This window comes from Heterocephalus glaber, unplaced genomic scaffold, assembly GCF_053883595.1.
Source record: "Heterocephalus glaber isolate CG9 unplaced genomic scaffold, H.glaber_assembly_v1.0 deba00000122, whole genome shotgun sequence".
NCBI classification, from domain to species: domain Eukaryota; kingdom Metazoa; phylum Chordata; class Mammalia; order Rodentia; family Bathyergidae; genus Heterocephalus; species Heterocephalus glaber.
Window position 1 is genome coordinate 72208251 of NW_028258138.1, and position 27407 is coordinate 72235657.

The 27407-nt window shown below is 34.3% G+C and overlaps 1 protein-coding gene across 5 annotated transcripts in view; it reads right to left on the bottom strand.

The window, feature by feature from the left end:
* Positions 1 to 27407, bottom strand: part of Iqcb1 (IQ motif containing B1) — a 51589-nt gene that overhangs the window by 9494 nt on the left and 14688 nt on the right. For all 5 annotated transcript variants that reach the window (XR_015452989.1, XM_004873582.4, XM_021251268.2 and 2 more), the window contains 6 exons: positions 20555 to 20733; positions 17286 to 17395; positions 15817 to 15926; positions 9277 to 9419; positions 7839 to 7987; positions 4733 to 4864 (listed from right to left, as the gene is read on the bottom strand). Coding sequence is in view for 4 of the 5 variants with exons in the window: in XM_004873582.4 (XP_004873639.1) it covers positions 4733 to 4864; positions 7839 to 7987; positions 9277 to 9419; positions 15817 to 15926; positions 17286 to 17395; positions 20555 to 20733 (823 nt within the window). In the remaining variant the exon portion in view is untranslated. The remainder of the gene's footprint in view (positions 1 to 4732; positions 4865 to 7838; positions 7988 to 9276; positions 9420 to 15816; positions 15927 to 17285; positions 17396 to 20554; positions 20734 to 27407) is intronic.

The following is a 27407-nucleotide window of genomic DNA, read 5'->3' on the forward strand; positions in this document are numbered from 1 at the left end:
AAATAAAGGAGTCAACAAGAGAAAAATAATATAATGAAAGGAATAAGCCAATACCTTTTAGTAATAACTCAGTGTAAATGGCCTCAACTCCCTAATTAAAGAACACAGATTAGCAGACTGGATCAAAACACAGAACTCAATGCTTGGCTGCATAAAAGAGGCTCATCTAAACCAAAAAGAAATTCATAAACTAAAAATAGAAAACAACATTCTATGCACCAGGACCTCAAAAACAAGGAGAGGTAGCAATCTTATTTTCAGACAAAGTGGACTAAAAGCTAAAACATCAGAAGAGGCAAAGAAGGTCACTACATATTACCTAAGGGAACAATTAAAAAAGAGATAACAATTGTAAATACATATGCACTGAATACTGATGTACCCAACTTCATAAAACAACACTACTGGACATAAAACATAAAAAACCCCGCACCAACACAAGCATAGTGGGGGACCTTAACACCCCATTATTACAAACAGATCAACTAAACAAAGACTTAACAAAGAAATATCAGAGCTGAACCACACCTGTAAGTAAATGGATTTAATAGATACCTATAGTGTTCTACCCTATTACAACAGAATATACACCTCAACAGCATAAAGAACTTTCTCTAAAATAGACTACATTATAGCCCATACAGCCTCCTTTAAATAAATATGAAAGAATCAAAATTATTCCATGTATAATATCAAATAATAGTGCACTGAAATTAGAAATCAATTGCAAAGGAAGCCACAGAAATTTTTTTTTTTTTTGGTACCGAAGATCGAACTCTGGTCCTTGTGCTTGTGCAGCAGGCAGCAAAACCACTGAGCTAAATCCCTGGCCCTGCCACAAATTTTTACAAACACCTGGATATTAAATAACACATTCCTGAACTTTCACGGGTCACAGAAGAAATCAAGGAAGAAATTAATTACTAGAATCAAACAATAATGTCAGTACAACGTATACCAGAACCTAAGGAACACAATGAAATCAGCTGTAGGAGGAATTTTATTTGTGTGAATGCTCACATTAAAAAATCTAAGCTGAAAAAATAATCTAATCATAGAGCTCAAGGTCCTAGAAAAACAAGAATAGTTCAAACCCAAACTTATTACAATGAAGGAATTCATAAAGATCAGAGTGAAAAATAATGAAATTGAGACTAAAACACAATACAAAGAATCAATGACTCAGAATCAATGAATCAAAGAGTTTGTTCATTGAAAGAATAAACTAAACAGACAACCTCTTAGCCAAACTTATCAAAAAAGGGAAAGAAAAGACCCAAAATAATGCAATTAGAATGAAAAAGGTGCTGGGGATTTAGCTCAGTGGTTCCGCCGCCTGCCTCACAAGTGCAAAGACCTGAGTTCGATCCCCGGTACCAAACAAAAAAAAAAACAAAAAACAAATGAAAAAGGTGAAATCACATCAGACACTGATGAAATCTAGATTATTAGTAACTGCTATGAAAAACTGTACATCAACAAATTGGAGAATCTAGAAGAAATGGATAGATTCCTAGACTCCTATGAATTACCAGAACTGAAACACAGAGATATAAAAACCCTGAGTAATCCAAAAATAGGCAATAAAATTGAGGCAATTATAAAAAACATACCAACTAAGAAAAACACAGGACCTGATGGATTCACAGCTGAATTCTAGAAGAACTTCAGGGAGGATATAATGCCAATACTCCTCAAACCCTTTAAAGAAACTGAAAGGAAAGAATTACTTCCAAACTCATTCCTGGAAGCTATATTACCCTATTTACAAAACTAGATTAGAACCTAACTAAAAAAGAAAACTATAGGCCAATCTTTTTAATGTACTTCCAGATGCTAAAATCTTCAAGAAGACACTGGCAAAAACAATGCAACAAATCAGAAAGATCATACAACATGGAAAGGTAGGCTCTATCCCAAGGATGCAAGGATGGTTCAACATATGCAAATCAATAAATGTAATATATCACATAAATAGAAACAAGGACAGAAATCACATGATTATCTCACTTGACACAGAAAAAGCCTTTAACAAAAATCTAACATCAATTCATGATAAAAACCTTGAAGAAGGGGTCAGGGATTTAGCTCAGTGGTGCCACTGCCCGCCTCACAAGCACAAGGTCTGGAGTTCGATCCCTGGTACCAAAAAACCCCAAACAAAACAAAACAAACAAACCTTGAAGAAAATAGATATAGAAGGACTTTACCTCCTCTGATAAAAGCCATTTATGATAAACCTTCAGTTAATATCATATTAAAAGGGGAAAAGCTGAAAGACTGACCTCTAAAATCAGGAACAAGTCATAGATTTCCATGATCACAACTCCTGTTTCATACAGTACTCAAAATATTAGCCAGTGGAATCAGGCAAAAGAAAAAGCAAAATCAACACACAAAAATCAAAGCATTCCTGTACACCAATAAAAAAATCCAGAGAATCAAATTAGGAAAACAATACTATTCACAATAGCTTCAAGAAAAATGAAATTCTTAGGAATTAGCCTAATCAAGAAATGGAAGATCTCTGTAATGAAAACTACAGTACTCTGAAAAAGGAGACTGAAAAGGACATCAGAAAATGGAAAGATATCCGGTTCCCAATATTGTCAATATGGACATATTATGAAAACTGATATAGATTTAATGCAATCCTAAATGCCAACAGTATTCTCTTCACAGAACTAGGAAAAAACTAAGATTTACATGAAATCAGAAGAGACCTAGAACAGCAAAAGCAATCCTTGGCAAGAAAAACAAGGCAGGAGGCATAACAGTCCCAGATTTCAAGTTATACTACAAAGCTACAGTGATAAAAACAGCATGGTACTGGCACAAAAACAGATATGCAGATCAATGGAACAGAACAGAAGATGAAGAAACAACCCCAGGTATGTTAAAAGTCATCTGATCATTGACAAAGGAGTCAAAAATATATGCTGGAGAAAACATAGCCTCTTTAAGAAATGGTGATGGGAAAACTAGTTATACACATCTACAAGATTGAATTTAGACCCCTATCTATCATTTTACACCAAAGTAAAATCAAAATGTGTGAAACGTAGTTGTTAAAATAGAAACAATTTTAGATACAATAGCTAAACACTTGAAGGCACAGGCACAGGAAAGGACTTTCTAAACTGAATCCCAATTGTAGAAGAAACAGTATCAGAACAAACAAATGGCATTATATCAAATAAAAACGGTTTTGCTTAGCAAAGAAAACAATATACAGTGAAAGAGACAACCTATAATATGGGAAAAATGTTTTGCTAGCTACTCTTTTGACAGAGGACTAATATTTAGAATTTAAAAAGAACTAAAAAAAAAAATCAGACCCTTCAAATTAAAAGAGCCAATCAAAATATGGCAACTAAAATGCATAGACACTTCTCAGAAGTACAAGTGGCCAATAAGTAAATGAAAAAATGTTCAACACCTGCGGCCACCAGAGAAATGAAAATTAAAACACTGAGATTCCATCTTATTTCAGAATGAGTGGGTGACATCAAGAAAAGAAACAATAACAAATGCTGGCAAGACTATAGAGAAAAAGGAAGCCTTCTACATCATTAGTGGGAATGTAAACTGGTACAAGCACTATAGAAATCAGTTTGGAGATTCCTCAAAAAAACTAAAATAGAAGTTCCATTCAATTTCACTATTTCCTTTCTAGTATAGTAATACATGCATACCCATATTTATAGCAGCACAACTTATAATAACTAAATCTTGGAAGTGGCCTATATATCCATCAATAGATGAATGGATAAAGAAAATGTGGTGGTAATTATACCAAAGGAACTACTATTCTGCCATAAAGAAGAAAAAGTTGGAGGCATATGTACGAAAAAGGATGCAACTTAAGACTATAATGTTAACTGAAATAAAAGAGACATTCAGGCTTAAATATTCATAACTTCACTTACATGAGAAAACTAAGTATAACTAATTTCAAAAAACAAAATGAAAGATATTAAGAAACAAGGGGGGCCGGGGATTTAGCTCAGTGGTTTCGCCACCTGCTGCACAAGCAAAAGGACCCGAGTTCGATCCCCAGTACCAAAAAAAGCAAAAAACAACAGAAACAAGGAGGTAGATCATTTGCAAATGGGCAATACAAACAATCTAGAGATGGGGAGCAGGGAGAGGGGAGGCAAAAGGGAAAAAAATGGAAGTAAGATATGTTGAGAACATGTACCTCCTCCTGAGATGAATATAACCATTATGTACTACAACATGTACTAACAAATAAAAAGATTTATATGACTAGGAAAATGTCTTATATACAGTATAAGGCTTTATATAATTTATATAATCAAAGGTAAGTATTTTCTATTTGGAAAAGGGTTTCACAGTAATAAAATCCTAGGAGACAAGTAGTCAAATACTGTATCTTCTGCTCTCTGAGTTTTGTATATACTCACATGTAATAATGAATATTCATTGGCTGACAGCTGTTTATACTCCTTTTACAAGATTCTAAATAGCCAAAGTTTTCTTGTAGTACTGAGCAAGTCTTGTTGGGAAGCAAAGTCCTCTTTACCACTGACTATACTTCAACAGTCATACAACTATAAAAAGACTTCAAATCATTAACTATATGGTAAAGCCACTGAATTACATTACATCAACAATAAACAGGCCCATACTCATGAGATACTGCTTTGTTGGTGAATGTCATGCAATGGAATAATGTAATATGGATATTATGACACAGAAGCCTACATACTGGATGTCTTCTGATATAGTCATCCACTTGTTGCTTCAGTTGAACTCTGTGTGTATCAGTGAGTTCTTGGAGTCCTTGCCAAGGGGCAGATAGTTTCTTTTTCTTATGGCACTTTGCTAGGAATTTAAGAACCTGGGGGGAAAAAAAGAAGGTTTGTGACTGCTCTCCCGCTCTCCCCTATTATAGCTATTATCTCTCTAAAACATACAGCAGTGACACCATGGCAACAGTGGTTAATTCTGAGTGTGTATGAGGAGGGGGATACATGGGATTGTGATGGAGTAAGAAAGGACAGTGACTTTTTAACTATACAGATGCTCCTCAGTTTATGAAGTGGTTAGGTCCTAATTAAGTTGAAAATGCATTTATTATATCTAACTTACCTATTTTATACATTTTACCATCCACTGAATGCCTATCACTTTAGCACCAGTAACACAGGACCATCTGGGTAATTCTCTCTAGTGCTTTCACTTTTTTAAGATTGTTATGGTATGAATTGTAAATGTTCCTCAAAGGCTCAGGTATTAAAGGTTTTGTTCCCAGCTGATGGCGCTCCTGAGAGGTGGTGGAACTTAAGAGATGGGACCTCATGGAAGGAAGTTAGGTCACTACAGGTACGTCCTTGCCCCTTATTCCTCCCTGCTTTCTATAGGATTGGAGGTGAGCAGCTTTGCCATTGATGCTTTGCCGTGCCACAGGCACAAAGCAACACAGACAGCCAAGTGGCCCTGGAATGGAACCTCAGAAACTTCAGCCAAAGTAAATCTTTTCTCCTTATAAGTTGATGATTTTAGGTATTTCTGTCACAACAATGGAAATCTGACCACAAGGATACATTCATGTATTCTTTCTGCAGTAAGCAATAAAGATGAATAAAGGAATTAAGCGTTTGGTTCCAGTCTCAATTCTAGTTTCTTATAAACTGTATGATTCTGGATAAGTTACTTGATCTCTATAGAACTAATTCTATGTTTATAGAAATCTGGGACCCTAGTTCTACATGACCAACAGAATTATAAACAACATAGAGTGTCTAAAAATAAAAACCTTGGTAAATGAGAAAATATTATAAAATAAGGTATAAGGCAGCTAACAATTTCTGAATGTTCTTATGTTCTTCAGAATGGACTTCCGGTAAAATAAAAAAAATCTTGTAACAGGAATGATTTGGGACATATTTGAAATTACTCTTCCCATTTTTTCAATCCTTTCCTGTCTTTGCAGATTTTATTTTCACCAAAGTTACACGTTCACACTGTTTAAAGCAGTGGTTAAAAAAAAATAAAGCAGTGGTTGACAAATCATGGCCCCTAAGCCACATCCAGTCTGCTGTCAGTTTTTCTATGGTCTGAGAGCTAAAAATGATTTTTTTTTTTTACATTTCACATGGTTAAAAATAAAGAAAGAATATTTTGTGACATGAATCAATATGAAATTCATATTCAATGTCTGCAAATAAGGTTTTATTAGAATATGGTTATGCTCATTTGTTCACTAGTATTTATGGGCTGCTTTTGTGCTCCAAGTGTTGAGCAGCTATGACAGACTACATGGTCTGGAAAGCCTCAAATATTTTATACCTGGCCCTTTCCACAAAAAGCTTGCTGGTGTAACTCTGCTGTTTAAAGTGTCTGTTTTACAAGAGTTAGTCCCAAAATAACTATAGTTCTCTACCCAGTTAACACTGTTCCCAACCCCACAGATAACAACTTCAACTTTTTCAGGTTTCTCTTTTGATATTTAGCTTCACCTATTTTCTACAATTTTCAAATATATGCATTATGTATTGATTTTCTTGAATGGGAAAAAGGATTGGATATCTCAGCAGGTCCCTTTACAAAGTATTGGGCTCATCTTAGTTAACTTCATAAGGGCCCACCTAATTCTCTGACAGAAAAAACTTTGAAAAGGTAGATATCTGGGTGTTGTGGTGCATGCCTGTAATCCTAGCACTCGGGAAGCTGATGCAGGAGGATTGGTGTGAGTTCGAAGACAGCCTGGGCTACACAGTGAGTTCAAGGCTAGCCTGAACAACACAGTGAGATCTTATCTCAAAAAATAAAACAAAACAAACAAACAAAAAAGAGGTAGCTATGAAGTTAAAGTATTAGAAAGGAGGCAAAGGTTCCTCTACAGAAAGGAAAGGTCTCCAACCTTGATATCCTGAGCCTTAGATAGCCTTGTTTAGCAGAGGGTAAATATAGAGAGTATGTGTGATTCTGTGATGGTGCAGGACTGTTTTTTGCATATATAAACTGAGATCCCCAGATGGGACTGAAGGAGAAAGAGCCAGATATCTCTTCTGATTTCCCTAGTATTTATTTATTCTACTATATTTTTAGATGATTTTATAATATCTTTGTAAACTGTTAATCCACAGAAAATATTCAAAATCTATTATGGTGAAAAACTTGAAAACTGACCAAAAGTTCAAAGATAATAGATTGTTACGCTAAATGCTTTAAGAGCTGAAACATGTTATATTATACTCTCTTATAGCCATTGTAATAGAATAACTGGACATTAGAAAAACTGGTCATTAACTCCAAAAAAAGAACCCCATGCTATGCTTCACCAAGTCAATAAAATATTACTCTGCTACTCTGCTCACTTAAGAACAGTATTCTACACTTTAAGAGTTACAATTATCTAATTATATCAAATACTTAAATTTTCAAATATGTTATGCTGCACTTACACAGTATATTACAATATACAAAAACCATTCCTACAAATTAGGATATCTGACCCACACAACTGAGTAAAAAGGTAGGACATAGCTCCACTCATACATCAAGCACACACTGAGCTGATGACAACATTAAATAATACATAGCTTCTTATCTTTGAGGAAATAGCAGCCCAAATAATAGAGGAAAAAAATTAACCAAAACAATATTGCAGTATGATAAATGACGTGGTAAAGGTTCCATAGTAGTACTAAGGACTGGGTGTCTAAATCAGCTTTATTTTATAAAGGAAGAAACTAAGGCTTAGGACATCTAAGTAATGTGACCACATTTTTTAGCAGGTAAATAGCAAAGTCAGATCTGAACACACTTTGGCTCCTTAGCTAGAGGTGTTTTTGCTGTATTAGACTCACTGCTCTTTGAAGTATGACCGCTGCTTTATACTCTGTGAGAGATGGCCTCTGTTGGTGGAATTTTTTCCTTTCCCTGTACCCTCTCCAATGCTTCTGGATAATTAATGCTGATTTCTCTTCCAACTCCTGATTGTATTTCTCCACTTGACCTAAAAAGATGACAGACACTATTACAACATACTCACTGCTATGTTTTGTTAAGTTCTAGAATCAGGACAATGGTAATAACAATCTTATAGTCTTTTTATTTTTTTTTAATACTGCTCACTTATTTCCCCAATCTTTTTTTTTTTTGATTTCCCCAATCTTATTATTTTATAGTTCTAAGATTTTAAAAAAGTAAAGCTTTTCCCGATTATGCAAATTTCTTTAAAGAGTCATAAAAATATCTTTGTGGTAGGGTGGTGAGAAAAAGACTGAAAATTCAATAGTAAGAACAATTTTGGGGAAAAAAATCATTAGTATATGGATAAGAAATCATTTGATACTACCAGAGGGAAAGGGCAACGTGTGCTTCCAAATTTCTCTTTAGTTGATTACATATATGACTTTCTTTTTACTTTCTGAGAGTTGGCTCTTATATAGCTCAGGGTTCACAGTTGCTAAAGAAGGTAGTACCAGTGGACTTTAAAACAGGGGTGTATGCTGGGTGTGGTGGCACACGCCTGTAATCCCAGCACTCGGGAGGCTGAGGCAGGAGGATCGCTGCAAGTTTGAGGCCAGCCTAGGCTGCATAGTGAGTTCATGGCCAGCCTGAACTACAAAGGGAAATCCTGACTCAAAAAAAACAAAACAACCCCCCCCCAAAAAAAACAGGGGTGTATTTGAGAGAGTATAAAAAGCTGATAGATGGAGGTGAAAGAAAGAACTTTAGGCACCATTGCCTAAAATGGGAAATAAAAAGAGAAAATCTGGGAGAAAGATGACTTTAATTTTTAGAATGCCTTTGGATATTTAAATAAAACTATTCAACAGGCAGCTGGTTACAGTGCTGTCTAATAGAGTGGGCAATAACTACCAGTTAACTACTTGCCTAGGATCTGACACCTATTTCTTTCTTTCTTTTTTTTTTTTTTGGTACCGGGGATCAAACTCAGGTCCTTGCACTTGCAGGGCAGGTGGCAGAACCACTGAGCTAAATCCCCGGCCCACCTATTTCTAAATGTAAATTTTTATATTTCACTAATTTACCTGAAAGAGAAGAAAAGAAAATCTGATGGGGAAATTGCTCATCATCAACTAACAGGTCTGAATTGGAAAAAATTGAAACTTGTTTTCTGACTCAAGAGATTTAATAAAGTTTATCTGGAGAGATAGAAAGAGAGACAGAGAGAGACAAGGCAAAGGTCCAAATATAAAAAAAGAAATCATCAAATAGCTAGAAAATTTGGTTTATTTATTTATATTCTTATATTTGTAAGGCTGATACTGCACTCACCTGGGTGAACTATTTCAAGCATACTAAGCCGTAATTCTCGAGAAAGTCTCATCGCTCTCTGCCTTTCAATTTGCAATTGTAATCTGAGATCGTTTTCTTCCTTCTGCCTAGTTAGCTTCAGCAATATCTTTGTTCTTTTAGATCTGTGATGGAAACAGTAAGTTCAAGCAGTTACACATAATTTCACAAATCATACATCCATTCAAGAAATGTAGGAGGAGCTGGGGATTTAGCTCAGTGGTTCTGGTGCTTGCCTTGCAAGTGCAAGGTCCCAAGTTCGATCCCTGGTACCAAAAGAAAAAAAAAAAAAAAGAAATGTAGGAAATGCTTATCTTAAAAGCAATCAAATACAGACAGAAAAAGTTTTTTAAAGATAATTCCTGGTGTTGCTGGGGTATAATGAAATACATATCATGTACTTCAGGTGTAGAACTTTTCTAGGAAAATATTGGAAATATCCATCAAAACTCTGGAAAAATAGTTTAAATTTTCTTAAGGAAATAATGAAATATATATACAAAAACTTATGTTCAAGGATGTTCTCAACATAGTATTACAACAGTAACAAGCTGAAAACAAACTACCTGTTCCATGATAGGGAGTTAGATAAATACTAATTCATTATCTGGTGCAATTCTATGAACTATGATTAAATAAATTTTCAAAGAATACTTAGTGACATGTAATGGACTGTCAGGTGAAAAAAATCAAGAATGAGATTCAAACTGTGTTAAAAATTTGTATATACTTACATAGAAAAATAAATGATTAAAAAATTAAAATTTCAGTAGTCACTATGTGGTATGATTATGGCTCATTTTTTATCTTCTTAGGTTTATCTATTTCTCAACAGTGACTAATAATAAACATTATTTTATAACTAGTTAAAAATTTTTCATGACCACATTTTATTTAATTCTTATTTTTATAGTTTCTGCTTTTACTTACTAAATTTTTTCAGCCATTCCAACTCAATTTTTGTTGCTTTTCATAAATACTAGTCTACAGTAGATGTATCAAAACACTTTCAGACTCCCATAGGAATGGAAAACCAGGAGGATAACAGAAGCAGATTACAATATTTATTTTACTTTGACAGAATTGCTTTTTTCTTTCTTGGTGGTGCTGGGGATCAAACCCAGGGCCTGTGCATCCTAGGCAAGTGCTTTACTGCTGAATTGAACTACATTCCCAGCCTCCATAGAATTAATTTACATGTGTCTCCTTCAAAAGCATATTTCTTCTTGGATCCTTTTCCTAGAATTAAATTGCCAATAACTGTGGTAGCTTGGCTAGGCCCCATAATGTTGTAGTTAGAGAGGGTTTTCTTTTGAAAATACAAACATATTTTATACTTATAACAATTATAATTTTAAAAAGAAATCTTTTTATGGTAGTACATGCCTATAATCCTGCACTCGGTAAACTGTGGCAGGAGGATAGCCAAAAGTTTGAGGCCATCCTGGGCTGCATAGTGAGTTCAAGGCCAGCCTGAACTACATAGTGAGACTCTGTCTCAAAACAAAAAAATAAAAGAAATAAAAAACACCATTTCCAACTTTTAATAGGTTACAGATTATGTTTATATTGCATTATCAGTATTTTACATATATACTATTAGCATAGGAAATGTGGTACTCATGAAAGCTGCAATGCTAGGATATTAAATCAGACAGAAGACTAAGTTTCAGAAATAGAAAAAAAAAGAAAAAAACATGCAGCATGAAAATGGAAGTAAAATACAAACCAGGAAAACAAAAGAAAAGAGGAGTTTCATGATTAAAATAACACCTGTAAATTGTGATTCATGGATTCATATACTTTAGTTTCATGCTTGAAAACAATTATTAGGAAATGAGGTACTTTTAAGTGTTATTCCCTCCATTTAATTACACTGTAGTTATTTTGCTAAGTAAGAGTTTCTATAATCACTCAAAAATTAAAAGGTTATTTTCCATCTGATTTCTCTATAAGATCTAGTAGCTATCTGACCATATGGCATGTATTATTATAGTTCTAAAAAGGAAGTATTATAGGGAGCTAAGTTAGATAAAAATTAATATACAGTCAGAGAGGGACTGGGCTCTCAAGGAAGTCAGTGGAAAAATACAGACATCAGAATTGTGATTGGAGGCACATTTGAAAGTCAGGCCTCAAAAGAAAGATGCAATGGTCAAGCCTACATGCCTCCCTGAGGGATAAGGAGAAACTGGGAATACTGTAATTAGCATTACCTGGTCCAGGAAGTCCAGACAGGCATCAGATATCCAGGTGGTTTACCAGAGCATCAGGATATATCCCTTCCCCAAATGCCTTTGTTCTTTCCATGTACCCTTGCTACATGACTTGTTTCCCTATTGGACCAATATCAGCTAAGCAGCTATACTTGTAATCCTATAGGTTGATTGTAGTTTGACCCACATTGAGACACTTTGTGACTCTGCTGTATATTATTACCCTTGACAAAGGGCCTCAGTGACAACCCACTTCCAGGACCCCTCCTGTCTCTCAAGAACTATCTCTCAATAAGGCTTTCCTATTCTAAACCTCCATTGTTACTTGGAATTCAATCTTTGATTTTGGGGGACACAAACTCAGCACATCTGACATCTAGCAGGTTGGGAGTTATATTTCTTCTATATCAGAAGAAACTGATCAGATATTAAATCAATAAATACTCATCTGAATGATTGCTGTCTGCTCAGTACTGTGCCTCAGGCAGACAAATACTGAACTCTGAGAGTTTAGTTTTCAGGAGAAATCAAACAAATTTAACTAAAATATCTAAATATCAGCGTAATGCTAAAGGTAGGTAAATTATGAGGTTTTTTCCAAGATAAATGGAGTTACTGTTAGCTGTTTTAGAAATGCTTGCTGAGGAAATGCTTAATAAAATAGTTTCTGTGAGAAATGACTAAAAATTAAAAACCTCCTAGAAAGTGCATCAGCAAGGGTTTGACTATAAATGAGTACCTCTTGCTGAATCTAAAGAACACTGATCAATCTGACCACCTAAGTGCGTTCAGCAGCTAGTCTCTCTCCTCTAAGAAAGCATGGAAGGGGAAATTACTCAGGTAATGACCCGTAAGACCACAAAAAGGTAGAAAACCCAACTACAAAGGACATGAGAGGAATTTGCACAAACTTTTAACAACTAATAGAAGATGAAAGGTAGTAAAGTCTAGAGCAAACTTGCCGTTAAAACACTAAATACAGGGCCAGGGATTTAGCTCAGTGGTTTCACTGCCTGCTGAGCAAGTACAAGGACCTGAGTTCGATTCCCAGTACCAAAAAAAAAAAAAAAAAGAAAACACTAAATACAGCCCAACAGTTAAAACTGTACTTCAGTGTACTCCAGAACCCTAAACTCAAAATACTGGATGGGAAACAAACACATAATGGAAAATAAATCATTGTGAATTTATAGCTTATCTTTTAAAATGGAAATACTAATAACCAGTCTGGTTTTGTTATAGGAAGAAAGCAATGGAACTCCTATTTTAAAATAGTGGAATATTCATTAGAATTCTACAGATATACTTCTAAGTGGGTAAAAGTTGTAATTTTGGGATACCGGTGCATTCTCTCTGTCTGTGTGTGTGTGTCTGTGCGCGCGTGCACACACCCACCCACCCACACACACACACACACACACACACGCTCAGGAGACAAAATACCAAATAACCAAAGTTAAAGGAGGAAAGATTTACTTAGCTCATAGTTTTTAGAAGTTTTAGTTATAGTTGAACTGGCTCAAAGACAGGGTGGCATGGGAGAGGGGGATTGCAAAGGAGAAATAATCCAAGCAAGCAGGCAGACTAGAGCAAGGAGCAAGTCCAAGAGACCATACAGATTCTTTCTGCCTCTTTTATATTCTTTCTAGGCTATCCAGCTTAGGGCAGGTGCCAAACCAACTGGTGGACTGATTTAGTAATCACACACCCTTAATCCCAGTACCCTTAATCCTAGCATTGCACTGTGAATCAATCTCAGGGTCACACACTCTAGATCCAGCCACCTCTGAAGGCCCCACCTATGAGCCCCGCATGAGGCTTTGTGGGGGAAATTTATTCTTTTTGTTTTGTTTTGTTTTTTGGTACTGGGGATCGAACTCGGGTCCTTGTGCTTTCGAGGCAGGCAGTGGAACCACTGAGCTAAATCCCTGGCCCAAAAATCATTTGTATTCATTTTTTTTTTTTTGAGGGGGGTGGAAATTTAGACAAGCTGTTACAGGCCTCATGGTAAAAATGCATTGTGTCACTGACTATATCCCTATACTTTCAAACCCCTGGATTACTTTTAAAATTATTATTGTTTTTGTTGTTGTTGTTGTTATTTTGGATCCAGCATCTCCGTATGTAGTTTAGGCTGGTTTTGAACTTACTATGTAGTACAGGCTGGCCTTGAACTCACAATGATCCTCCTGCCCCTGTCTCCCAAGTGCTGGGTTTACAGGCATGTACCACCATGCCTGGCTCTGAGATACTTTTTTTTTTTTTGGTACCTGGGATCGAACTTGGGACCTTGCGCTTTCGAGGTAAGCAGTGGAACCACTGAGCTAAATCCCAGGCCCATCTGGGATACTTTTAAATCAAAAAAGAAAGTAAATAAATTTGGCAACTACTTTGGGACTAAACATTAAAGGTCTGAATCCATGGTGTAAGGGCACCTTGGAATGTAAGAGGACAGACAGCTGAGGATGATAGCAGGCAGAATCATGAGCGGGCAATACCAAGAGCACCTCAGACTCTTTTGAATAAAAGAATATACACTGTGGTTCTCAAATTATTCAGTATTTCTTTATTTGACCACAGAAATGCTTTTAAACATTTCTGAGAAACAGTTTGTAAGATAGGTGATAAATTTCAAGCAACACCAGATGTATATTTGCCTCTTATGAGTACTATTTATTTAGTGCCTCTATTTGTCTAGATTTATATATACTTAAGGCAGAAAATGTGCCATATGCACTTTCTTCTTAACACTAAGTTCTAGGTGATATGCTAAAACACTCTATTATCTTAAACATATTGTCTCAATCTTGTAAGGTGTGTAACCTACTGTCTCCATTTTAAAGTTGAGGCTGAATGACGCAGGGCAACTTGTTCAAGGTCACTTAGCCAATAAGCTGCTAAAGTGGGACACAAATGCAAGTCTCTTAAATTCTCCCCACACCTCCCCTCCCCCTCTTACTCATCCTTTGGGATTTACTAACCATTTGATGGGTATTTTAAAAAGTACACCAACAATATTCATGCCAAATAATATTTATAAGCTATCTTTCAATCTTCCCTGAAGAAAACTTTCATCAACAAATAGGACATCCACTAAGGCACGTGGCCAGAATGACTTCAGTGTCTTCAAGTCTGTGACAATTTAGTATTTTGAACCCCAGAGCTATTTTTAAAGTGTTTTTATAACTGAGAAATGCAGCTGCAGGTACTATAAAAGTAGTTTCAGTTTTCTTTAAAATAGGTTTATTTCTATGATATACCAGTTTCATTTTAGTGAACTAAAACTTAACTACATGAAAAAACCACTTCTGAGATGGCTCTACTTTATCATAAATGATCTAGGAGTTAAGTCAGTATTTCTTTCATTCATTCAATCTTTCTGCAACCTTTAAGAATTTGGATGAGTTACTCATAATCAGAAAGTGGGCAAATGGTAACCACAGGAATTTCTTTTGACTCTCTTGGCAGCCAGGTCTCCTTTAAGCCTGTGGTGAGAGGAGGGATTGCCTTACTTAGGTCATTATGAATTGTCCAGCTGTTTCAAAGGGAGACTAAAGTGCTGCCCTCAGTACCTAGACAGCTGGTTGGCATTTGAGATTCCCCTCTGCTTCCTAGGTCAGAGGACAGAGATTTTCATCTTAAACTACAATGATAAGTCTAGTAGCTGCTATCCCACTGGGTTCCACCAGGTAGAGCTTAAAGGACTTAACATTTGAGTACTTCTTTCCACATTGTATTTTATTACAACTTGAATGTTTTAATAATGTTGAATTTTGGACATTCTTCAAAAATGCTGACTATGTAAAAAACCAAGAAAACAGTAATTAAAAAAAATAGGCCATAACTTCAGTATTTCATTTTCAGTCCTCTTGAAATAAATGACAGACTATCATATTTCAAGGTCCATATCAATCCATACTCCATGTACTCAGGAAAATCAGGTTAACATATTTAACCTTAATATATTTGTACATTTTTAATAATAATTATATATGGACATTTACACAAATTGTTGATTTTGAGTGTTTGACAATATAAAAATCATTGGCTTTGTCTATAGATTTGGCCAACAAACAAATCTTAAAAAGTAGACTGGTATACTGGACACATCAAATTCTTGCCTTATATTTTTCCCTACTTACTGGAGTGTTGGAACTCTGTAACATATGGAACAGAATAAGTGCAAGAAAAAAAGAAACATTAGGAAATTGAAAAGCAAAAGGAAAAAAAGCAACAAAAACTCAAGTTTTCAACTGTACTTTAGTAAGACTGTCAGATCAGTATTCCTAGCACAAAATGTTTTTACCTGAAACTCCTCTGCAAAGCAATCACAGCAGATGGAAGCTTCTTAAATCTTTTTCTAGTCTGGAAGCCCTTCCAATAAGCTTGAATCAAGCAAGCTGCTTGATGTAGTTTCTGAAATAATTCAACAGAAATAATTTAGAAGAATCTCTAGAAAAGCCTTTTTAAAAAAGTTTACCTATTAAAATATCAGACTAGGGCAACTATCAGTCAAATCTCCACCTCTAACAAGATGGGTATGGAAGCAACATTAAGTTAGTTCATAGGCTTAGGACAGGGAAGGCCTAAGAATACCACACCTCATCACCCAAGAGAGGTTTGTTATGTTCAGTTAGACAACATCTAGAATATTCAAAATATCATCGGATCAGCTCCAAATTCTGTCTAACCTTACTTCCTTTTCAATGACTGAATAGCTCTGCCTATTCTGTTGTAGTTTATTTTGAGTTAACTTTTTAATGTATTTATTTAATAGCCTATCATCCTGCTTAGGTTCAGAACCTAAGCTCTGATGACCTTTTGTGGGTGGTTGTTCAAATCTGTGTAGTCCTCTATGTTTCTGGAATGCTGTTTTGTGTCTGTCCAGCACTTGCACAGTTTAGATATTAGTCTAAGAACTGTAAAGCCTCATAATAGAAGAAGAGAATTCTCTTCCTCCGCTTTCTTCTTTCAGGTTGCCCTGTCATTCTTCTGCCTAACTAGGTTTCTTTTCATGGATTCAACTTATATTTTAAAATGTATTATCTTTTTGGTTTGGGATTTTAGATAAGTATCTTTTATTATTTTAGATTTAAATCTGTTTTCCATATTTAAGTGTGATAAAATAGTACCTTGCTGACTCAAACTTCTAATTTTTATTAATATAGTTTCTTACACAGAGGGAATCAGCACTATTGTGACAAAGCATAGGTGGCCATAAACAGTTTTCTATAATCAGACATTTTAAAAAAATATCTTTTTTAGGGCCGGGGATTTAGCTCAGTGGTGCTGCGTCTGCCTTGCAAGTGCAAGGTCCTGAGTTTGATTCCCAGTACAAAAATAAAATCTTTTTTGGGGGGAGGGTTTTTGGAGACAGGTCTCACTATGTAGTTTAGGCTGGCCTGGAACTTGTCTGCTTCAGCCTCCTGAGTGCTGGGACGACAGGCCTGTGCCACCATGCCTAGCTAAATATCTTATAGACAAAAGAAGAGAAATATCAGAGAGGTGGATTTCATGAAAAATTCTAAAAACTGATGTGGCAGAATCTATGAATAGATATGAAAGACTAAAATTATGGGAAGGCTGAATGGTAGAGAAATTGAAAATCATATCTATTTTTCTAGGGAAGCATTTTGCTTGAAGTATTAAGAGAGAGGATATTTAATGAAACTTGAGGTTCAATATGATCAATTACTGAGTATCACATAAATTATTATTTTTATAATTTAATATCCACTCTTCTATTTCTATTTTTAGAATTTTTTTAGAATTTACCTGCTCTTCTACTTCCTGATAGATCTTAGGGCTTAAAAGGCCAATGAGCTGTTCAAGTTCTTGACTAAATTCTGTCCCAATTCCTTGTTTACTTATTAGATTTCTGAGTCCTGAAATAGAATAACAAAATGTATAATGATTAACAATAAAATATGGTTTTCTTATCTAAATCAGTATTACTTTGAATTTCAAGAAGTCTGGTTTAGAAGTGAATTAACACAATACCAATTATATGTTTTTTTTTTTTTAAAGACTTCTAGATTGAAGTCTTTAGCACAGTACTCTGTCCTGGAGGATTCTTATGAGCTTGCATGTAAGATCTGATGTAAATATATACCTAGGCAATCTTTTTAATTAAAAAAAAGAAGGGCAGTAGAATCACTGTGGTTAGTCAAAAAGTAGAGATTTTTTTTCGTTTGAATATAAATATCTTAAACTGAAACATTTTTAAAAAGATAAATCATTACGAACACATACACATACTAAGTATATGCGAACCCTGTAAATGCACTTAAAAGCAAGTAACCATCAGCTATTTTAACTGAGAAAACTTATTATTAAATTTAAAAAATACACTAACATATAGTTTTGGGGCAAATCATTAAGTTTCTGAGCAAATACAAAAGTGCTGTAACACGAGAATACTGCATTTTTATCCCAAAATAACACAGAGTAGTAAAGGCACAAAGTAAGTACTATTTCCAGGACATGTTAGAATGATGTATTATAATATATATATTAGCTATGAATAAGTAAATAAAATGGTCTTTGTTATGGTCTGTGTCTAGATGTCTCCCCAAAGCTTCATGTGGTCATTGGTGGGGCTTTTTCAGAGGATCTAGAGTGTGTGATGCTGGGATTAAGGGTCTGTGATGACTAAATCAGTCCACTGATTGGTTTGGCACTGCCCTAATCCTGGTAGCCTGGATATAATATAAGGGACAGAAAGAGGCTTGTCTTCTCTCTCATTGCTTTTGCTGTCTCCCACCATGAACTGTTCTCTACAATGCTTCTCTGCCATGTGCCACTCTGCCTGGGAGTCAGCCAACTATGGATTAAAACCTCTACAAACTGTGAGCTAGAAAAACCTTTCCCCTTTTAACTTTGGGTGTCAGGTATTTTGTCTCAGCAAGGAGAGAAAGTCTTACAGTATACAATTGGGAAAACTGCTATACGGCCTTTTCTACATCATATTCTCTTTAAGACCTAAGCTCTCAACAGTATTGATAACTTTAAGTATCTTGAAGAACCTGAATAAGTTCTGCTGTAGAGATATGAGTCAAAGAAAGGAAGAAGAATTAAGGTAAAATTCCTTTTTAACAAACTCTCCTAGGCATTTACCTTCAGTTGTAATCGCAGAACTGAAAAATGATAACTGAAAAAAAAATATCTGGAATAATATCAACTAGAGTCCTATTACTGGTACTTTCTCTCCCTTTAATCCTATAATACATAGAATAATTAAAGTGTACACAGTCATCACTGATGCAAACTAAGTTACTAAAGTGCCTTTCAAATCATCAAAAATAATTAAACGGCCATTCTAAATGTTTAGGTATTAAATGTGTCATACAATCTTTTAAAGCTACTATATATAATACATTCCTATATGAAGTATATTTAATAAACTAGAAACCTATTTCCTGACAATTCTTAGTAAAAAATATATTTCAATTAATACAAGGCTCTAATCAGCAAAGAAATAGAATAAAGCCAATATATAATTTTGCTTGAAAGCTGGAAAAAATATACTACTTATTTGATCTTGGGTAAATTACTGCTTTCCCATGCCTCTTATTTCATATCTATAAAATAAAGATAAGAGTATCCCATAGGGTTTTTTATAAAGATTAAATATCTCAATACATGTAAAGTATGGAGAATAGTGTCTTAACACGTAGTAAGTGCTCAATAAATGAAAGCTGTTATATAATAGTAAAGCAATAGATCCATTCATCCTTAAAATTTCTGACTTTTTATGCATATGTGTTTGATTCTGGAGGCAAGGCAAATTTTGTTGGGGTTTTTTTTTTTTTCCATAGTCTTTTGATATTTATTTTATTTTATTTTTTTTTTAATTAAATTCTTTTATTGGTACATTGTAGGTATACAACACAATTACATTTCTCATTGGGAATTGTACCTTTACATAATGCATCTTGGTTCTTATTTTTTCCCCATTCCTAGCCCTCCCTTCACCCCCTCCACCCTTCCCTATTTACAAAGACTTTATTTCCATTTTTTCCATTTCTCAGCATTTTTCCTTTCCCTTCTTTCCTTTCCCCTGCCCCTCCCACTACCCCTACCCCTTTGGACCTTTTCTTCCTATTTTACATTATCCATTATTCATTCTAATCATTGGTACATTTTAGGTATACAATATAATGACATTCATCATTGGAAATTTGCACCTTTACATAGTCTCTCTTGGTTCTTATTTTTCACCCTTGCCTAGCCCTCCCTTCAACCCCTCCAGTCCTATTTACAAAGATTTTGTTCCTATTTTTCCATTTTCTCATATTAATCCCATTCCCTTCTATCCTTTCCCCTAGCCCTCCCACTTCCTTCCCCTTTGCCCCTTTTCTTCCTATTTCACATTACCTATTATACATTTAGTCCTTATTTACACTTTCACTTTCTCACACCAGAGAAACTATTCGGTATTTACACGTGTGTCCTATTTATTTCACTTAAGAGTATCGCCTCAGTGTGCATCCACTTAGCTATAAATGTTGGTTTTTTTTTTTTGAGGAAAGGCAAAGAAGAGGTTAAATAACTTATTAACTGATACAAAGATCAATAAGGTTACCCAACTCTTTTTTTTTTTTCTTGGTACCAGGGATTGAACTTGGGACCTTGCGCTTGTGAGGCAGGCGGCAGAACCAGAGCTAAATCCCCGGCCCCCAAGGTCACCCAACTGTTAAGCACAGTTCTATTTTCAACTACCTTGATAAGGTGACTGATCTCTTTGGTCATTATTTCACTACATTATATGGTATACTCAACATATAACCTTTTTATCAAAGAGGGGGTAAATATTTATTCTAACTTATTCAACAAAGGACCACATGCTTTCTGTTGAGAGAGAGACATGAAGATAGTTTGGTTATACAAAGTCCTTCTTTCTGAAATGGTTATCTGTTGTAATACGTTTTATCTACAAAGTTCAGTGACTCCCTTTTCAAAATATAAAACTTTTGTGTGTCATAAAATATCAATAAAATTTTTCTTTTTGAGAAGCCCAAGAAAAGGAAATATGTGTATATTACCTTTGTAGCAAGGACTTAGTCTCAGTGAAATAAAAATTTCTTGATGGGATTGAGCCATCAACAGTAGAAGCTTCATAGCAGTACTTCTTATGAGCGGACTAGGGGTTGATAAAAGCTTGGAAATGACTTCATCTAAAATAGAATGCAGAGCTTTGCCTTCTACTTTGAGTAGATCACCACTAATAGAACAAAAGAAAAAAGTATCATTACTAATTTATGCATAGTTATCACAACAAATTTAAAATAAAAGATTCAGTAACTTGATTGATGCCCTTCTATAGACTGATCCAAGCCACTTTTTGAAATATGTAGCTTGCTTCCAAGAATACATCATATTAAATCAATTAATATTTTGAATTCATACTGTGAATAAGGTGCCATGCTAGGTACAATAGAGAATATCAAATAGCCAAAGAAACTCAGAGAAATGGCAAAATATTAATAGCAAGTCATTTAAAGCTTCAAGGTGCCAGGTGTGGTGGCACACACATAATCTATAATCTCAGCACTCGGGAGACTGAGGCAGGAGGATTGCTGCAAGTTCGAGGCCAGCCTAGACTACATAGTGAGTTTAAGACCAGCTTGAACTCTATAGTGAAATCTGGTCTTGAAAAAAACAAAAACAAAACAAAACAAAAAGCTTCAAGGTAACAATAAGTAAAATCACAACAGAATATAGGATTATTAATAATGTTCAAAAATCACATGCTTTAGGAAGAATTTCACCTTTTCTTTGCTATTTCCTTTATTACACTAACAACCTTATCTTACATTATTGAACTCATGAAAAATTACCTGAAACAGAAACTGAGTATTCTTTCACTAACTCCCTTAAGAAGTTATGTGATTTTCTAGGGGTGTACTTCTGACTATTATTAAGATACTGTACTTTAAGTCTGATGGTAGAAATTGGGTGTTGCCAGATTCGTAGAGCAAATCCAAACAGACCTACTGAACAGCAATGCAAATGATTTCTATATAGCAGAAAAGGTAATTCTAAAGGCTATTCTATATTGTTTTAGAAGACATTGGTCTTTTTCCTATTTGTAAAATTTTACTATCTGTGAAAAAATTCTTTTCTACATTCATTTGATAAACCAAATCTATAAATCTCCCTTTCTCAAATTCTCTTTTCAGCCTGCATGAACATCTTACAGGTCTCCTTGTTAACTAATAAGTTGAATAAGAATTCTGACCACTTAAATTTAATATTTGCATGAGTCATATTGTTAGCTCTTTTAAAGTTATACTTTAGCAATGACCAATATGAATTTAAGAGAAAAAGAGATCAGTATCCTATCCTAAATTAAAACATCTTAGAGTAAAAAAAAAAAAAAAAAAATTTTAGAGTTGAAAGACTTCGTCATCTGATCAAAATATGTAGGAATTTCTATAACTGTTTCTGCCACCTTGGTTCTGTGCTATTCCTTAGGCCAGGGATTCTCACCCCTTTCTCTTGTATTATTTACTGTCATTACAGTATTCAACACTCCTGTAAAAAATACATTCATTTCAGAAAGCCTTCCATATGTATCCTTATCATAGTATTCTTTCTTCCATATACCACTAGTTTATTTTATATTGTAATATATATGTAATAATTAGCTCAAATACTTTTCAATGCTCTTTAATTCTGAATCCATTAAAAAATACTTTCTTCAGGCCACTATCATCTTATTTTTCTGCTTCTAACACAAACTTCCCTGTCTTCACTTCCTTTACCTCCCATTCATTTCTCAAATGACTGTATTCTTTATCACTATTTACTTAACTGCCCTTAATAAGTTCATTTCCTTTATATAACTCCCCAAATATCAAACCATATATATATGAGTAATTGCTTATCTTCTGGGATCTGTTTCAACTTGATCCTCTCTACCTACTCTGCTCTGTGATACACTGTTTCTTCTGGCTCCCTTTCACTGTCTGCCCATACATTTCTGACCATTCTTTCTCAGTTTCCTTCACGGATTCCCCTTCTCTGGTCTACCCCTTAAAGGTTATTCCCCACCACCCTATTTTTGACATGTTAAGATAAACATGTGAAGTGTGAAAATACACACCCAATTCATATTTTCCATTGTTCTCATCTTCTCTCATGTTCTCAACTACCATTTACAAGCTGCTGATTTGTAAATTTGTAACTCTAGTCCAGATTCTTTCTATAAGTCAGTTATTAATTCACATGCTGAGGGACATTTGAGTGATTTCTAGATCTTGTGTACTACAAATAAAGCAAAAATGATTTATGGACAAGTCTGTGTATAGACACTTATTTTACTGCCTGCTTGACTGCATATTTCTAACATAACCAACATTGAATTAATCATGTCTCATAAAACCAATTCCTTATATAAACTACATGTCACAGTCTATTGAATGACCAATAGAAAACCTGGTGTCAGACTTGACTGCATCTTTCATCTTATTCCACATGAGGATACAATGTTCTGAGGGTTTTTGATTTTTAAAATAGCTTTATTAAAGTATAACTGATAAATAACAAACTGCAGATATTTAAAGCATACAATTTGATCAGTTTGATGTTTCACCAACATACACTAGAAAATGAATATATACATTATCCTCTAAGTTTCCTTGTGCTTCATCATAGTTTTTCTCTCTGTGCCCTCCCTAACATCTCACCCCCCAGGCAACCACTGACCTGCTTTGTCACAATAATCTGCATTTTAAAAAATTTTATGTAAATGGAATAATACAGTATGTACTCTTTTTTGCCTGGCTTCTTTCATTCAGCATTATTTTTATATTTATCTGTGTTGTCAATAGTTTACTGTTTATTATTGAATAGTATTCCATGGTATGGATACATCACAGTTCATTCACCTGCTGCTGAACATCTGAACTGTTTTTAGTCCCTAGACATTACAAATAAAGTTGCTATGAATAATTGTGTACAAGTCTCGTATGGCTATTTTCATTTCTCTTAGGCAAATACTTAGGATAATATGGTAGGTATAGTTTTAGCTTGTTAATAAATGGCCATAGTATTTTCCATAGTGATAGCCACCAGCAATGTATGAAAGATCAAGCTCCTTCACTTCCTTGTCAACAGTTGAGTTAGTATTTTAAATTTTAGGCATTTAGGGGTCAGGGATTTAGCTCAGTGGTTCTACCTCCTGGCTTGCAAGCGCAAGGTCCTGAGTTTGATCCCTGGTACCCTAAAACAAAACAAAATACAAAAAAACAAGTGTCTTTGAGAGAAGACTTTCAAAATTTGATGAAGTCTGATCAATTTCTTATTTTGTGGATTTGTACTTTGGGTGTATATTCTTTCCAAGAATCCAGGAAATTCCTACTCAAATTAAGATGACAAAGGTTTTTAAATTATTTTTCTGCAAGAACTTATATTTTAGATTTTACATGTAGATCTTTGCATATTAATAGACAATTGTTCCAACATCCTTTTAAAAGGCTATTCTTTCTCCACAAAATGACCTTTATACTTCTCTTCAAAAATCACCTGTCCAGGGCCAGGGATTTAGCTCAGTGGTGCTACTGAGTCTGCCTCACAAGTGCCAGGTCCTGAGTTTGATCCCTGATATCAAAAAAAAAAAAAAAAAAATCACCTGTCCATGTACATGTGAGTCTATTTCTAACTGATTTTATTTTGTTTCATTGAGATATTTTTAAATCTTTTTTTTTTTTGGTTAAATTCTTTTATTGGTACATTTTAGGTATACAATAAGTTTACATTTATCATTGGGTATTTGTATCTGTACATGATTTTAAAGATTTTTAAAAATTTTTAAAGAGTTTTAAATCTTTGTACTAACAACATATTTAAAAATGTTTATGGGGCCGGGGATTTAGCTCAGTGGTTTCGCTGCCTGCTGTGCAAGCACAAGGACCCAAGTTCGATCCCCGGTACCAAAAAAAAAAAAAAAAATGTTTATGCCTTCATAAATAAGTATTTAAATTAGGTATAGTTCTCTTTGTTTTTAATTTCAAAGTTGATTGGGATTGTTTATAATATACAATATATCTTCCAATTTCCATTTCTATTTCATTCTTCCAATTTCTATTTCATTCTTAGGAATGTTTTAGTTTTCACTGAATAAATCTTTTATATGTTTCATGCTATGTATTTTATATTTTATGCTGTTACAATTTTAAAAACTTTAATTTCTGAGTGTAACTGATATAAAAACTTTTTATATTGTGTCCTACTGCTCTTACCAAACTGACTTACTTTTAGAAGCTTCTTTTTTAAAAAAAATTAGGAATGGATGTTAGATTTTGTTAAAAATTTCTTCTATACCTATTGAAAAAATGATATGGCTCCTTTTTTGGTTTGTTAGCATGATGAATAATACTGACTTTAGCAATAAAAACAGCTTTGAATTTCTGAGATAAACCTAAGTTATTCATGATGTGTTAACTTTTTAACATGTTGTTGGATTTGACTTGTTAAAATATTATTTAGAATGTTTCCATTTATATTCACGAGTATACTAATGAGCTATTTTCTTTTTTTTACAGTGTCTTTGATTTTGGTGTCAAGGTAATGGTTAACATCATAGAATGAGCTGAGAAGTATTTTTTCCCTCTTCGATTTTCTAGAACAAAACATTATTTCTTCCTTAAGTGTTTGGTTGGTTGTACTCATTTTCTTTCCTGATCATTCTTACTACAAGTCTATTTTCATACATCTTCTCAAAGTACCAGTTTATGGTTTCGTTTATTTTCTGTATTGTTTTCATGTTATTTTATATATTACTGATTTTTGTTTTGTGTGTGTGTGTGTGTGTGTGTGTGTATGTATGTGTGTGGTCCTTGGGATCAAACCTAGGGGTGCTATACCACTGAGCTACATCCCCAGCCCTTTTAAAAATTCTTTACTTTGAGACAGGGTCTTAATAAATTGCCTAGGTGAGATTCCAATTTATAATCCTCTTGTATCAGTCTTTCAAACTGTTGGGATTACAGTGCATAACAATAGCTGGCTTCTGCTTTGATCTTTACAATTTTCTTTCTATGATTTAAGGTTTAATTTTCTCTTTTTCTAGTTTCTTAAAGTAGAAGCTAAGGTCAATTATTTGGGATTTTTCTTTACTAAAATAGGTTTACTGATTTAAAAAAAGAATTTCCCTTTGTCTTAATTAAGATGCATCCCAGAAATTCTCCTGTTGTTTTAATTTCCATTCATTTCAACAGTGTCTACTTTCACTTTTGATTTCTTCTTTGTCTCGTGGGTTATTTAGATGAGAGTTACTATTTTCTATATATCTGGGTACTCTTCAGAGATCTTTTTGAGTTAATTTCCAACTTAATTCCATAAAGGCCAGAGAGCATACTCTGCATTACTTAAATTCTTTTTTGTCCCAGAATGTGGCCTCTTTGGTAAATGTTCTATATGCATTTGAAAGGAAAGCTTATTCTTCTGTTGTTTTGTAGGATGTTCTAAAAATGTCAATTAGGTCAAGTTGGTTGCTATTCAAATCTCTGGTCTTACTAATTTTTTGGCCATTTATTCTATTAATTATTGAGAGGGGCAACATTTTTTAGTTTATCTGCTTGCAGTTTTGTCAATTTTTTAAGTATTCTGATGAGTGCTAGGATTACAGGAGTGTACCATCACGCCTATTTTTAAGTATTCTGAAACTACTATCAGGTCAATAAACATGTTCTCTTGATAAACTGATTTCCTTATAATTACACAGGTACTCCAGCTTTCTTTTGATTAGTATTAGCATGGCGTATCTTTTTTTCATTTTTTTATTTTATCACTATTGGTGTCTCTATTTAAAAGCATTTCTAGTAAGGAGGCATATAGCTAGTTCCTCCTTTTAAAAATCTAATCTCGGGCTGGGGATTTAGCTCAGTGGTTTTGCCGCCTGCTGCGCAAGCGCAAGGACCTGAGTTCGATCCCCGGTACCCCAAAAAAAGAAAAAATCTAATCTCTGGGCCGGGGATTTAGCTCAGTGGTTCTGCCACCTGCCTTGCATGCACACAAGGTCCCAAGTTCAATCCCCGGTACCAAAAAAACCCCCAAAAAACAAAAAAAACTTGGGTAAAAATCCAATCTCTGTCTTTTAATTTATAGTTTTCAAAAAATTTACATCTAATAGAGATAGGTTTAAATCTTGATTTTTACTTGTTTTTTTGTTTGCTTTTTATTCACTTTCTCCTTTTTAAAATTGCCTTCTGGATTATTCATTTCAAAATGATTTGACATTACTGTTTGTACTGGCTTATTAGCTATAATCCTTTGTTATTTTATTGGTTGCTTTAAGGTTCAATAGTATATATTTCAATTTCTCAGTTTACCTTCAAGTGATATTTATATCATTTCATGTGTAGTACAAGAGCTTTATGACATATACTTCCATGTTTTTACTTCCCATTTTTATGCTATTGTAATACATTCTACTAATACATATGTCATATACCTCTAAATACATTATTTTGTATACTCCAACCTATGGATAATTTTATTACAATGTAATAAGAAATTTTTATATATTTACCAATGTAATCACCATTTCTAAAACTATTCCTTTTTCCTTCTGTAGATCCATCTTCCTTTTGACTGAAGGACTTCGTTAAGTATTTCTTGTAGTATGGGTCTTGTGGTGATTTCTGAAAAAGTATTTTGTTTTTGATGTCTTTCTGTGGTGCATAAAGTTCTAGCTTGACAGATATTTTTCTTTCAATACAGTGGACACTTGAAATCCACAGGGGTTACATTCCTAGTGCAAAAACCGTGAATTTCAGATATGGTCAGAAAAATACCTATTATGCTATTGCAGCATATCTTTTTAGTTCCCAGAGCAAATCCCATAGTTAAGCTTTCTCCTGGAGTGTCTTAAACTTCTTCTGGGGCTTAGGT